Consider the following 13329-nt stretch of genomic DNA (forward strand, 5'->3'; position numbering starts at 1 on the left):
ACCCATTTTTTGGATAGATAAAGATAAAGTAATTAGTGCCGATAAGAAATTAAGTATCAAAATAAAGCTGGGCATTCACCTTTCGACTTGCGGTCCCACTTAGTAGGACTACTAGTTGGATATTTGTCTCCACTCACGCTCCGACTTGCTATCCAACTAGCGGTCCAACTAGCGGTTCAACTTCAGTTCTAGTTTGTTTAAACGACGGTGTACATCGCTTAACCAAACCACAGTATATTGCTTAAAAAGAATTCTTTTTAAGCAATATACTGTGACCAAACGTATCGAGTATCGAGTAAACACTACGCAAAATATAATTAAGAGGGGGAAATGGCAGCATTGTGCTTGTTATCCTTATCATTTGGAAAAAGTAAGAAAAAATGGGACAGCACTAATTGAGATTTTGTTTGGAGCTGATGTTGTAAGCAAATTGTATACAGGGAGGAAATATTAGTTAAAAAGTGATGTTGAAGTAAATTTACTATTTTAATTTGACACAAGCCACAATATGAGTTAGAAATTAAATGTATTTGATGTTTGGACTTCCCCTTCGGAAATCGTTATCAAAATATTCTGAACTTGTAGTCGAAACGTCAAATAAATTTAATTTCTAACTAATATTTAGGCTTATACCCAATTAAAATAGTAAATTTGCATAAGATGCCACAAGAATATAACTTAAAAATAATATAAAGAAACAGTTACTTCCAAATTCGGTACAACTACGATTTAATTTTCGTTGTTTGTTGATAATTCTTGTGTAGCCAATCCGGAGTTTTGGAAATTGTACCTGTGTGGGAGTGTAAGAAATAGATCTACAGAAAGGAAAATTATTTGCCCTAAGAAAAAGTAGATGATGATTAAGAATCGTGTATTTTAATAGGGGTAATTCTCGTGCAATTGAAAGTTTATTTTCTATTAAATGTTTGCGAACTAGGGATCTTTGCTCAGTCATTCATAGAAATAGACCACTAGTCGGACTTAAAATCGGAACGTGAATGGCCTGCTTAAAAGACACATAATTTTATCATAATAATCCAGATCAGGCCTTAAAATATATTAGATTAAAGCTAGATTAGAATTTAATTTAATTAAAATAATAAATAACAATTATTGACATAATTAAAAATATGCAAAAATTAATGGCAAAAATTAAGAAATAATGAATGAAATAAAGCAAATGAGAAAAGAACAAATGGAAAGTAATAAACACTAAGTGAGATAAAGAAGGAAAACAGAAAATTAAAAAACAACGTAAAACAATTACAAGAATGAATGGAACAACAACTGGAGAAAACAAGTAAAAAGAAAAGTTTGATTATATCATGTCTAAAAATAGATACAAATGATGAGTAAAAATTAAAAGAAAGCATAAAAACATTCATATCACAAGAACTGCAGGCGTAAATACAACTGACAAAAATGAGGGAAAAAGTCTATGCCATAGGAACACAAACCTTTACGGATAAAATTAAGATACTAAATAAGAAAAGTAAGGTGAAGTACCATAAAGATTGCATCTACATAAATAATGATCTGACATTAAAAAAAAAAGGACAACAGACAAAATAGAGTACAAGAAGTTGATCGTAAATGGGAAAGAATGGATATAAGCTGAAGAAAAACAACAAATTAAACAAAAATAATTTTACAAGAGCAAAAAACTAGTAAAAGAAAAACATCTAGGAAAGTATGATTCCGAAACGGCAAGACAAAGCAATACGACCACAATGTTCAAGAGTGGGGGAACCAAAAGATATTTTGGAGTGGGATTCACGGTGTCGAAAAAAGTCAATAAAGCAGTTGTAGATTTTCAACCAATATCAGATGGAGTATGTTACTTGAGAGAAAGAGGAAAGTATAGGAAGATAAATATTATTAATGTATGTGCCCACTGAAGATACAGATTTAAAAACCAAAACAGAGTTCTACGAAGAGCTAAGCATCTTAATAGGGAATACGATATAAAGTTAATCATTGATGATATAAATACGAAAGCCGGAAAAGAGCAAATATATAGAAAAAATAACAAGGGGACGAAGTTTACATAATTATATCGTGGCCTAATTAAAAGCAAACATGATAAGGCAATAATCGATTGCAGGAGTTACAGAGAGGCAACCAACAGTGACCATACACTAATAATAGCAAAATTAAAACAAGAACTACTAATAATTCTAAAACCTGCTAGAGTTAGATTAAATAACTAATTAGAGCGCCTTTAAGAGAAGTAGGTAGTAAACAGACTGAAAGAAGAAATAAATAAAAAGCAAGAGAATCCAGTCAAACAGGATATAAAAGAAGACTGGCAGACCAACCGTTCATGTCGGAAGCAGCGGAAAAGTTTATATGTAAAGAGCATGTAAAAAAACGGCAAGCCTGGTTCAATGAAAAAAGTAGAAATGCTTTAGCAAGAAGAAATAATGCAAAACTACAAAGAGATAGAGAAAATACCCAACATGCGATCGAAAGGTATGTGGCGAGAAGAAGAAAAGTTACGATAATTTGCAGTAAAAAGAAAAGAGACCAGCCAGAAAAGCAATCGAAAAACATAAAAGAAGCCTACATAAACAAAGAGATAAAAAATTTCTACCAAGAAGATACGAAACCCAGGGAAACTAAAAGGAATAATCCCCAGTATTACAGAAACAAAGAAGGTTTACTGCTAGAAGAAATACAGACCAACAAGAGGAACTAGAGGGAAATAAGAATTGGCAAAAAGATGAAGAAGAGACGTGCGAGGAACCAACTTCGAATGAAGTCGAAGAAATAAGAGACCTAAAAAACAACAAAAGTGCAGGAGAAAGTGAAGTTTTAGTGAAGTGAAAGTTTGAAGTGAAGTGAGCTCAGCTAAAACTTTTAAGAAAAAAGGCTAAAGATTAAATGGAATGGAATCTTATGCCCTGCAACCAACTAAGAGTTGGTTGTTGCCTTTCAGGGCATAAGGTTACCTTTTTCAAGCTGAAAAATTGTAGGTTTCCCTATTAAATGTAATCCTTTAACATCGAGCTAGTGTTTTACTAATTACAATTTTGGTTACTCAAATTATGTAATTTAAGGGTCATCTGGTCTCATCACGTGGCTAGTTTCAAATACTATCTAGACGTTTTTCACTGCAAAAAGAAGTTTTTACTTCAGAGTAAGTTTTTTTTAACCAATGGTATACATCCAACCACTGGGAATTTCCCTTTTAAATCTTTAAACATTGTTGACACAAATTGGTCGTATTGCTTGTAATGTTCCTTTGATCCTTTCCCAAGTTAACATGCTCCTTTTCCAAATTATCTGCACCGTACTAATGATGATCTAATAGTCAGAAATACGTATGTATGGTTCTATCTTGTATAAATATTTTGTTATTTATTATTAATTGTTAATATAATAATAATAAATAAATTTTATTATTTATATACACGCTTGAAATCAATTATAGGCAATATATAATATTTTATAAATTTTCTAAATCCTTTATTTCTTTATAAACAATGTTATTTCTTTAATAAATAAATATATTTAATAAATATTTCTTTATCAATTTATAAACCAGTGACGTATTAGGTATAAAATATAGTATGTCATTAATAAAAATTGTTAGCGATAAATCAATTGTATCGTTTCAAAACAAAATATAATTGAAATGTCAGATTTATACAAATATTTTAAAATTAAAATTACCTAAGTCGATCCGGTATTTCTCGAGTTGTTATAACAAAGTTTTAAAGAAATTAAATGACGTTATGAAATCGATCTACGTACAAAACCAGCATGTACATTCTTATATAAACCAAATAAATATAAACTAACATATAAATTATTTTGCAAAATAAATCTTACCTTTAACTTAGAGCAACCAAGATTTTTGTCAATTTTGGAAAAAAAATAATAAATATTCGTATTATTAATTATCTATGTAATTAATATGTATTAATATATTTAATTAATATTTTTAATATTTTTAATTGAACGTATCATTTCAAGAACAACATATGAGTAAAATGTCAGATTTGAGTAATTTAAATTTTCTTTCCTAGATCTCGCTAGGAAAGAAGGTTTTAAATTTAAGATAATGTAAACCTTTACATTGTTTTATAATAAATTCTGCTTTAAAAATATTAATAAAATTAATTATTAATTATATTAATATATCATTAATACAGTATTATTAATTAAACATATCGTTTCAAGAACAAAATATGATTGAAATATGGTAGTTCAAATTTCTTTCCTAGATGGCGCCGCTAGGTGACCGGAATTACAGTGTGACCTGTCACTGTCATCATAGGCTTTTATATGGATATATATATATATATATATATATATATATATATATATATATATATATATATATACACAGGGAAACAAGAAGATCTCCTACACTATAAAGAGAAGAAGAAAGAGTCAGACAAATGCTGCAAAACAAAAAAGAAGAAATGGATCGAAGAATTACTGCAGGAACTCGAAGCCAATAGTAATGACAATGCAAGACTATACAAATACATAAAATCACAGAGAAAAAAAGAGATACCGGCAAATATTGGAAAAATGGAATGGGAAACACACTATAGAGAACTGTTTAAAAAGAAAGACGAGGCTGAAAATGCAGAAAATGAAGAACAAACAGAAAATAGGAATGGAGAACAATCAGAGCCTCCCTCATACAGCGAAGTATTGGCGACCATAAACAGATTAAAGACAAGGAAAGCAGCAGGACCAGACGACATTATAAATGAGTTCTTCAAGAAAGGGGGAGAGGAACTAGCCCACAGAATCCACAACCTAATAGAACGAATATGGGAAGAAGAACGCATGCCGAACGACTGGAATTGTGGTCTGATAACCCCAATCCCTAAAAAAGGCGACAAGACGAAATGCACTAACTACAGGGGAATCACGTTATTAAATACAATGTACAAAATATTAACTAATTTGATCAGACAAAGAATAGAAAAAGAAACTAGAACAAAAATAGGTGAATACCAACATGGATTCAGGGAAGGTAAGTCAACAATAGATGCAATACACATTGTAACGCAAATCGTCGAAAAAAGTTACGAGCACGGAATAGATCTACATATACTGTTTATTGACTACAAGCAAGCTTTTGACAGTGTAATAAGGGAGGAGCTAATTAAGGATATGAATCAATTAGGCATCCAAGAAAAACTAATAAGTCTCACGAAAAGGACGATGAAGGAATCCAAGGCACGAATCTTAACAAGGGAAGGCCCGTCAGATGAAGTACACATGGAGGTAGGTGTCAGACAGGGAGACTCCCTGTCAACAACATTATTTAACATTGCCATAGAGGGGGCAGTAAGAGCAGCCAAAATTATGGGAACGATTATCGAATCTTCAGCCCAACTGATAGCGTATGCAGACGATATTGCACTGGTTACTAGAGATTTAAAAACCATGCAGAACATAATATTAATACTAGATAAAGAAACAAAGAAGAGAGGGCTAGTAATAAACCAAAGCAAAACGAAATACCTCAAGTGTTCAAGAGAGAATACGAACATAGAGAAAGAAATTAAGCTTGGTGCATATACATTTGAAAGAGTACACCGTTTCAAATACCTGGGAGTGATGGTGAATGACCGAAATGATAGAACGGATGAAATAAATAAACGCATCCTACTGGGTAATAAAACCTACTGGAATTACCAAAAATTCCTGAAAGAAAAGTACATTAGTAAGAAAACCAAATTAAAAATTTACAAGACTGCAATCAGGCCAGTGATCACCTATGGTGCAGAGACGATGTGCCTAACACAAAAAGATGAAATGAGGTTGGAAATCCTAGAGAAAAAGATAATTCGACGAATAATGGGACCGGTAAGAATAAGTGTAGGCGAATTTAAAAGATTAACCAATGAAGAAATTAAAGAAGTCATCGAGGGTGAAGACATAATCAAGTTCGTGAAAACGCAAAGGTTCAGGTGGCTGGGATATACAGAAAGAGCTAACCCAGACTCTACCCTAAAGCGAATAACTGGATGGAGACCAACAACAAAGAGACCAAAGGGGAGACCCAAAACAAGATGGAGAGATCAAGTCTTAGGAGACATAAAGAAGCTGAGAATCTACAATTGAAAGGAGCGCTGTAAGGACCGGAAAGAATGGAGGAAAATTGTAGACAGGGCCAAGTCACACACGCTGCTATAATAATAAAAAAAAAAAACAACAGCGGACTGATTCTCCGCAATAAATAAATCAGAGAGCCCAAAAGGGCGGCAAACACTCCGCCAGGAGTGAATAAGCCATGATGATGATATATATATATATATATATATATATATATGTATATATGGATATATATATATATATATATATATATATATATATATATATATATATATATAAATATGGATATATATATATATATATATATATATATATATATATATATATATATATATATATATATCATCGAGCAAAAAGACAAAAGAGGGAATCTAATCGTTATGAAAAGGAGACCAAAAAAGTGGCCTCCGATGGCGGACATATCCGGAAATGCGAATGCGCCAAATTTAAATTTCATGACACTTCACAATAATCATACAGTAGTGTAGGGGTTCTAATTTATTTATCTATTTATTTGTTATAATACATAATATTAATATTACATAATATTAATACATAATACACTTAAAATACTTTTTTTAACACTAGAACACAATAAAGTTTAAATCAAATAATAACAATAACAGTCTAAAATGTGAAACAATTATTAAAAAACTTCAACACAAATACAAATAATCTTTCATGTGACAGTTGGGACCATGGACGTATAAACACAGATGGACTCAGTTATTTACATAAAAATGTGAAGCCAAAATTATTTGACTAGGTCACATTCTCAGCACCTTCAAATGTCACATTTTTTTATTAAAATATCTTATTCACGTATCGCTGAAAATATTACTATATTTATTTTATACTCTACAGGTGCTATCAAACCAAAATAATAATTTATTACTTATATTAATATATTTAATTGTAATTAAAACATCAAATGTGCACATAGTGTGCATATCATTTAATAATAGCGTATAACAGATATCAACCAATTATTTTATATGTAGAAGCACTGAAACCTATTTATTAATGGCAACGGTGTTTACATTTCTCTGTCTTATGGCTCTACGTCAAACTTCAAATGCTGTTCCATGTCATGTCCATGTTTTGTTTACTTTTTACCCAAGATGAGGAAAAGTTGTTTTTCGATATTTTGGCTGTATTTTAAGTGATATTTGTAAATAGTGAAATAAACAAATTATAATAATGGTGCTACAGTTTTGCATTTGCAAAAAAAAACGAAATATTTACATCCCAATGTCTCATTTAATTTGTAAGTACTGTTTGTTTACATTATTTAAGATGAGGAACTGAGGAAGCCTGTGTGTTTACATTTTAAAATATGTCTTTCATAGGCGTACTCTTGGGTTTATTCATATTAATTAATGTATTGAACAAGATATTAGTTCATGAAATTAGTATAGACATTTTTAAATTGTAAGTAGACATCATCTGATTAAAAAGATCTGTTTAGTAGCTTTTTAATTTAATATTTCTCATGAATTAACAATAAATTAGTGAAATGAATAAAACTCATTTATTTTTCGATGTAGGTTTCCAAATAATATTGATTAATGATGAAACTTACTCTAAACTTCAACAGAGAAAACAGTATAAAAAAACCTTTCAAAAGCATCCTTTTTGGTTATTTAAACTTGTAAGGAAGCTGAAAAATATTTCAGATTTTTTAATAAAACTATAAATATCTACAACAGACTAGTTAAAAACCTTATGAATATTTTGATTAATAAAATCATACAAAATGTCCCAAAATCAATCTATGAGCATTTTGGTGACCATATGTATGATGAAGATGCAATCGATGGTCACTCTATGCAACTTTTAAAATTGGTTCTTGAGAAATATTTTAAAATTGGAATTCATCATGAAACGAGGACTACTTTAGATGCTAACACCGTGCGCATAAGAAGCGTTCTTACTAAGACTGTTTTATTTCGCAATCAATAAAAATTTATTTCTATATAAACGTCTTCTATTATGTCTATTTATCATTTTTACTTTAATATTTCTGTTCGGTAAATAGCTTTCCAATAATTTATACATTTTCACGCCTGCTTTTTAATAAGTAGGTATATTTGCAAATAATTTTATGTCAAATGCCAGCAAGAGCTTTGGAATGATCAATAAATAATTTTGTAGCAGAAACCCTTACTACGTGGAATCTATTGATATTGTATTAAAACAAATTTGTCACAATTTGAAAAAATATGTTTTAACACATTATCAATAAATATAGGTATGTACTTAAATTTGACAAATGTATATTTTTTAATTGTTTTTTTTTTATCGTAGGATTATTTGATACCTATTAAAAAATTAACTTGAGCTCAACTATATTTTATTGTATTAATTTTAAAGCAAATAAAATTGTATTTTATTTTTTCTATAAAAACGTGTTTTTATACATTATTACTACTTCCAATTATTAACGTCTGAATAATTATCCCCGCGAGTAAAAATTCAAGCACGCTTATGCTCATTGAGGAAGTATCACAGTCTATCGATACCCGTTTTACTCCCCTTTACCCTCTTGTCCAGGAATATCGAAGCTTCAAAACAGTGTGTGTTTAAGGTATCTTATTGCTGGGTCCATCTATGTTTATACGTCCATGGTTGGGACAAACAATAACATCAGCAATAACATAACCGAACTAAATTTGATTTCTTAAACAAGGAAAGAGCCTCTCTTTCCTTGTTTAATGTGGCCTCTCAAGGTGGCACTTCCTGTCTAACGATATTTTTGCCCCACTACCCTTACAATCCCTCTTTTGTCTTTTTGCTCGATGATATATATATATATATATATATATATATATATATATATATATATATATATATATATATGGCTTTAGTGACTAGGAGACTATTAATAAATATGGATATTTTGGGTTTGTAGTCAAATGTTGGCTTTTAAGTGAAACTCTTTAAGGTTTGTTAAACTTTCGAGTTTATCAAATCTTTATAAAATTAAATCGAAAGACAAGTTCCTACTCAGGAATTATTTTAAGTTTAAATCGGGAATTCACATGTATTTATCGAACAAATCAGTCAACTACAATATTTGATGCGCATAATGATTAGCGAAAAAAGCTATAAATAAGTGTTAAAAGTACAATAAGGAATAAAACTAAAAAAAAAACAGTATTAAAACACTACCTATTTGGCACATTTTTGGATAAAATCATCACTATCTTGAGTTATTTACTATTTGCTTTTAATATATACAAAAATGATAATGACTATTTAAAAACTATTCAAATAACTATCTAAATAAATGTGTTCATGCCGTTTTAAAACCACTAACATCTATAAATTAATATTTTAGGTTCAACTGATGAAATTATACAAGTATTGGAAGATAATTCTATAAATTTGCAAAGCATGGCAGGGTCACAATTCGTTGGACCATTTTTGCCTCAAGTTCAAACATGGGAGAAGGCCCTTGCAAATATCGGAGAAGTAATCGATGAGTGGCTCTCTGTCCAAAGAAAGTGGTTGTATTTAGAAGGAATATTCGTAGGTGAGACATCTTCAAAACACAAAAAAAAATTTTAGTTTTACCCTTGATAAACAATGTACCAATTGGGTTCATCATATTTATACAAATGCAGTTTCAAATGATGTTATATTATAGTTAAATAATTTTGTTAGTTATAATGATTAAACTTTTAAACTTATTTCAGAATTACGTTACTGTTTATTGGATACTAAAATACATTAATAACAGTGGCGGCTGGTAATAATTTTTCTCAGGGGATACTGATTCGAAAATACAAAACTATAAATAGGTACTTATGCAAAGCCTACTACTTAAAATTAAACGCAATTCTCTTATTTTTATTGGAGATAATCCTTTTCATCACATTTTTGTTGTAAGTCAGAAATTTTTCTAACTTTCTCGATAGACAATATGGCAAGTGCCGTAAGTCTTTCCTGCAAAATTGCATTTCTTAGAAACGTTTTACACTGTATTCCAAAGAAAGAGGTCCAGGCCGAATAAGCACATCCTGGTTTTGAAATCTTTGAGAGTGGTATTAAGAGATGTCCGCTTATCTATTTCGATTTGCGTAAACAAAGTTACTATGGCCAATATGGACGCCAACGTTCGATAATCGGACGGGGTACCGAAAGAAGAAAAAGAAACCTTGTGATCAATTTTAAAGTAACGAAACATCTTTCAGTTAAACTTATGAAGGGAAGGTTCCCAATGATTAGCTGTATACCATAGTTTAAAAACTTACAATGCAGTAAACACTTCTGGTGTAAATTGTATGTTTATAAAATTACTAAAATAATGAAAATATCCAAAACAATTACAATTGTCATCAGAATGTTTTCGACCTTACCATGCCATCATCAGTAAATACCTAAAAGTAAGTATTTCCACTTTAACATGCCGAATAAAAAGATTAAAAATTTGACTTCTAATCTATAAACACATACATATGTGGTATGAATACTTACTTAAGCATTTGCAAATAGCAAAAAACTTTTAGATTTCAATTTAAAAATGTTCATAAAATTGAAGTAATATATAGTCGATGATTTAACATTTAACGAAAAGGGAACATACTGCCTCCTACTCGAAACAGTGTCCACTTGTGGACCTGACCAAAGATACCATTCAACTGAGTTGAAGGATCAGAAAGTGAAATTAACTGTAAAATGAGCCGGAGTAAGTATACTCCTATGTATATGTGTATAAATGTAAGAAGCTGAAATAGATTTGTGAAACAAATTCACGTTCTGAATGAAAACCAGTTAAAACTGAAAAGAGTTTTAAAATTGGTATCGTATTTTCAAAACTAAATGTTTTATTTATGATAAATCCAAATGTTTGAAATTCTTTTTTTGCTTAATACTTTAAATTAAAATCTTAGAATCTTAGAATAAATAAAAAATTGACAAAGAAAGATTGAATGGTATAAAGATGAACGATTTAAAGAAGTTTATGTGTGGTTTATGTGTGTTAAATAAAAAAGTGGGTTTGAGGAGTGATAGTTGACGTTGAGGAAAGAATAAGTAAGAACTAAGTGATGTGTGATAGATCTAAGTCTTTTATGAAGAGGTATCTCTAATGGTAGAGGTATCTCTACTGGTAATTATTAATTAGAGGTATCTCTAATGGATCATCTAAAAACACACTCTTATTAATCTGATTATGTAGTATGTAGTGTATGTAGTGCAAAACCGCATTTGTCACACAATTTCAATATATTGATAATTTTTGACAGAACGTAACAGTTTTTTGATATCATTTCATTGTGAATACGAATAATTTCACCATATGCACTACTTAAACCAGAAAAGATATTAGTTGTGCCTAATAGCTGGAAGCTTACACTATTGTTCATAATATGTTTGGCCGACTTTTTGTGTCTTTTTTATCTTTTCGCCCAGATGTTTTGAATCACGTACATCTTCTTTTGTTTAGTTATCGTTTCCACCAAATAATAAGCATAACAAAATAATCCATTTTTTCCACATCCGCTCAACCATAACGTCTTGTCTTAGCGTAAACCCCGCTAAAGTTTTATAGCTAGGTTGTACATGTCTTAAATTCAATGCCGGCATAGGTCATTCATCTTTTTAATGTTTGCTTTGTCCGAAAAACTTAAACAACTAAAGTTTAGTCTTATTAATTCACACAGCCTCATTGTCATTTCTTAAGACTTATATTTATTTTTATCAACACAAAACAATTTAGTAGTAGATATCTACACATAATACTTAACCGATCGAATGGTAAATTTTATCTCGGGGCTGCTCTCTGCCCCGAGAGGTAACTAAAATTTAGTTCGGTTAGGTGAATATATTTTAAATTTTAACAGAAAAGTGAATTAAGTTTTAACAGAGAAGTGTCAATGTAAAATATGAAATACAATTAATTGTTTGTACATAATTTTTCCAGGGAGAGTGGTGCCCTGTAGCTCACCCTCACCAGCCGTCACTGTTAATAAAGGTGGCAGATTATAATCAGATGTATCCAAGATAAAAATAATAAAACACTATTTCAGGAAAGGGATGTTGGAAATCCTCGTATGGGTTGGGGGTCACTTAAGAAAAGTATGCTCACATGATCTCTTATCGATCTTATCTCTTATCCATCCTTTTCTCTTAGCATTAGCCAATTATTTATTCTGGAACCTATATCACCCACACCTCGTGTGTCGCAGGATTACTTTTGACCGTTTTTTTTGTTTTTCTACCCACTCGATAATCCGTTTGTCCCCACTCGAGTCATGGCTACATACCACAAATAAAATTGTGAGTTTTAAAACAAGCGGAATGTTATACCAGATGGGTAGAATAAACATGTCCAAGTCTCATACCATACATATGGTAAGTCCCATGGATTCTGGGAAGGGGACAAGAAACTACAGAGCTGAACATAGCCAGAATCAATATACAGGCATTAAGATCTACCGATTGCCTACATGAATTAGAGGAAGAACTCTCTTCTCCCAATGGGATATATTGTGTCTATCAGAAACTAGAATGAGCGATGAAAAACTACGATACTTATAGCAGGACACCTTCTGTATCAAATAAAAAAGAAACAAGATCAACTGTTTTTATTATTGGCGAATGCAGTCAATTTATTTTGGACTAAAAGTAAATTTTATTTCCTTTCTCAAGACAATCTAAAAATAAAAGTTTACATTTACATAAAACTAATATAAATAAAAAAAAAAACAATTTAAGAAACAATTTAAATCTTTTGACTTGGCAGAGTATGTGTTCAACTAGAATTATGTTTTTATTTTTCAAGAAGTCAAAATTCTAGAAAGAGAAATTAATTTACGTGAAAGAGAATTTAAAGAAATGGTTTGAATAAAAAAATCAAATTGTATTAATAAGAGATCTGATATATTAATGTAAATTTAAGCATTATTTATAACATTTTGTCTTTGTCTAAAATTTAAATAATGGTTTGATAATTTGTTTCATTATCTGTTCGTATTTAATTTCTAATTCATTATTTTACTAATTTTAACTAGAGATTTTTATGTCTTATCATTTTGCTATAGATTGTTTTTTTGGTTAATTTTTTCGTTAATTTGAAATTTCGTTTAGTTTGAAATTGTAATTTATTGAATTTTTTTATATTAGTTTTATCTAAATGTAAACTTTCATTTTTAGATTATCTTGAGAAAGCAAATAAATTTTCCGAAAGCTTCCTAAGCTCGCAGAAATTTACTATTAGCCCAAAATAAATAAATTATATTG

At 30.2% G+C, this 13329-nt stretch overlaps 1 protein-coding gene across 1 annotated transcript in view; it reads left to right on the plus strand.

Annotated features, from left to right (window-relative positions):
- LOC140442220 (dynein axonemal heavy chain 10-like) overlaps nucleotides 1-13329 on the plus strand; it is a 657946-nt gene that overhangs the window by 215685 nt on the left and 428932 nt on the right. Inside the window, 1 exon segment of the mRNA XM_072533298.1 lies at nucleotides 9425-9619. Within this exon segment, the coding sequence (XP_072389399.1) occupies nucleotides 9425-9619 (195 nt within the window).

This window comes from Diabrotica undecimpunctata, chromosome 5 (assembly GCF_040954645.1).
Source record: "Diabrotica undecimpunctata isolate CICGRU chromosome 5, icDiaUnde3, whole genome shotgun sequence".
Classification (NCBI taxonomy): domain Eukaryota; kingdom Metazoa; phylum Arthropoda; class Insecta; order Coleoptera; family Chrysomelidae; genus Diabrotica; species Diabrotica undecimpunctata.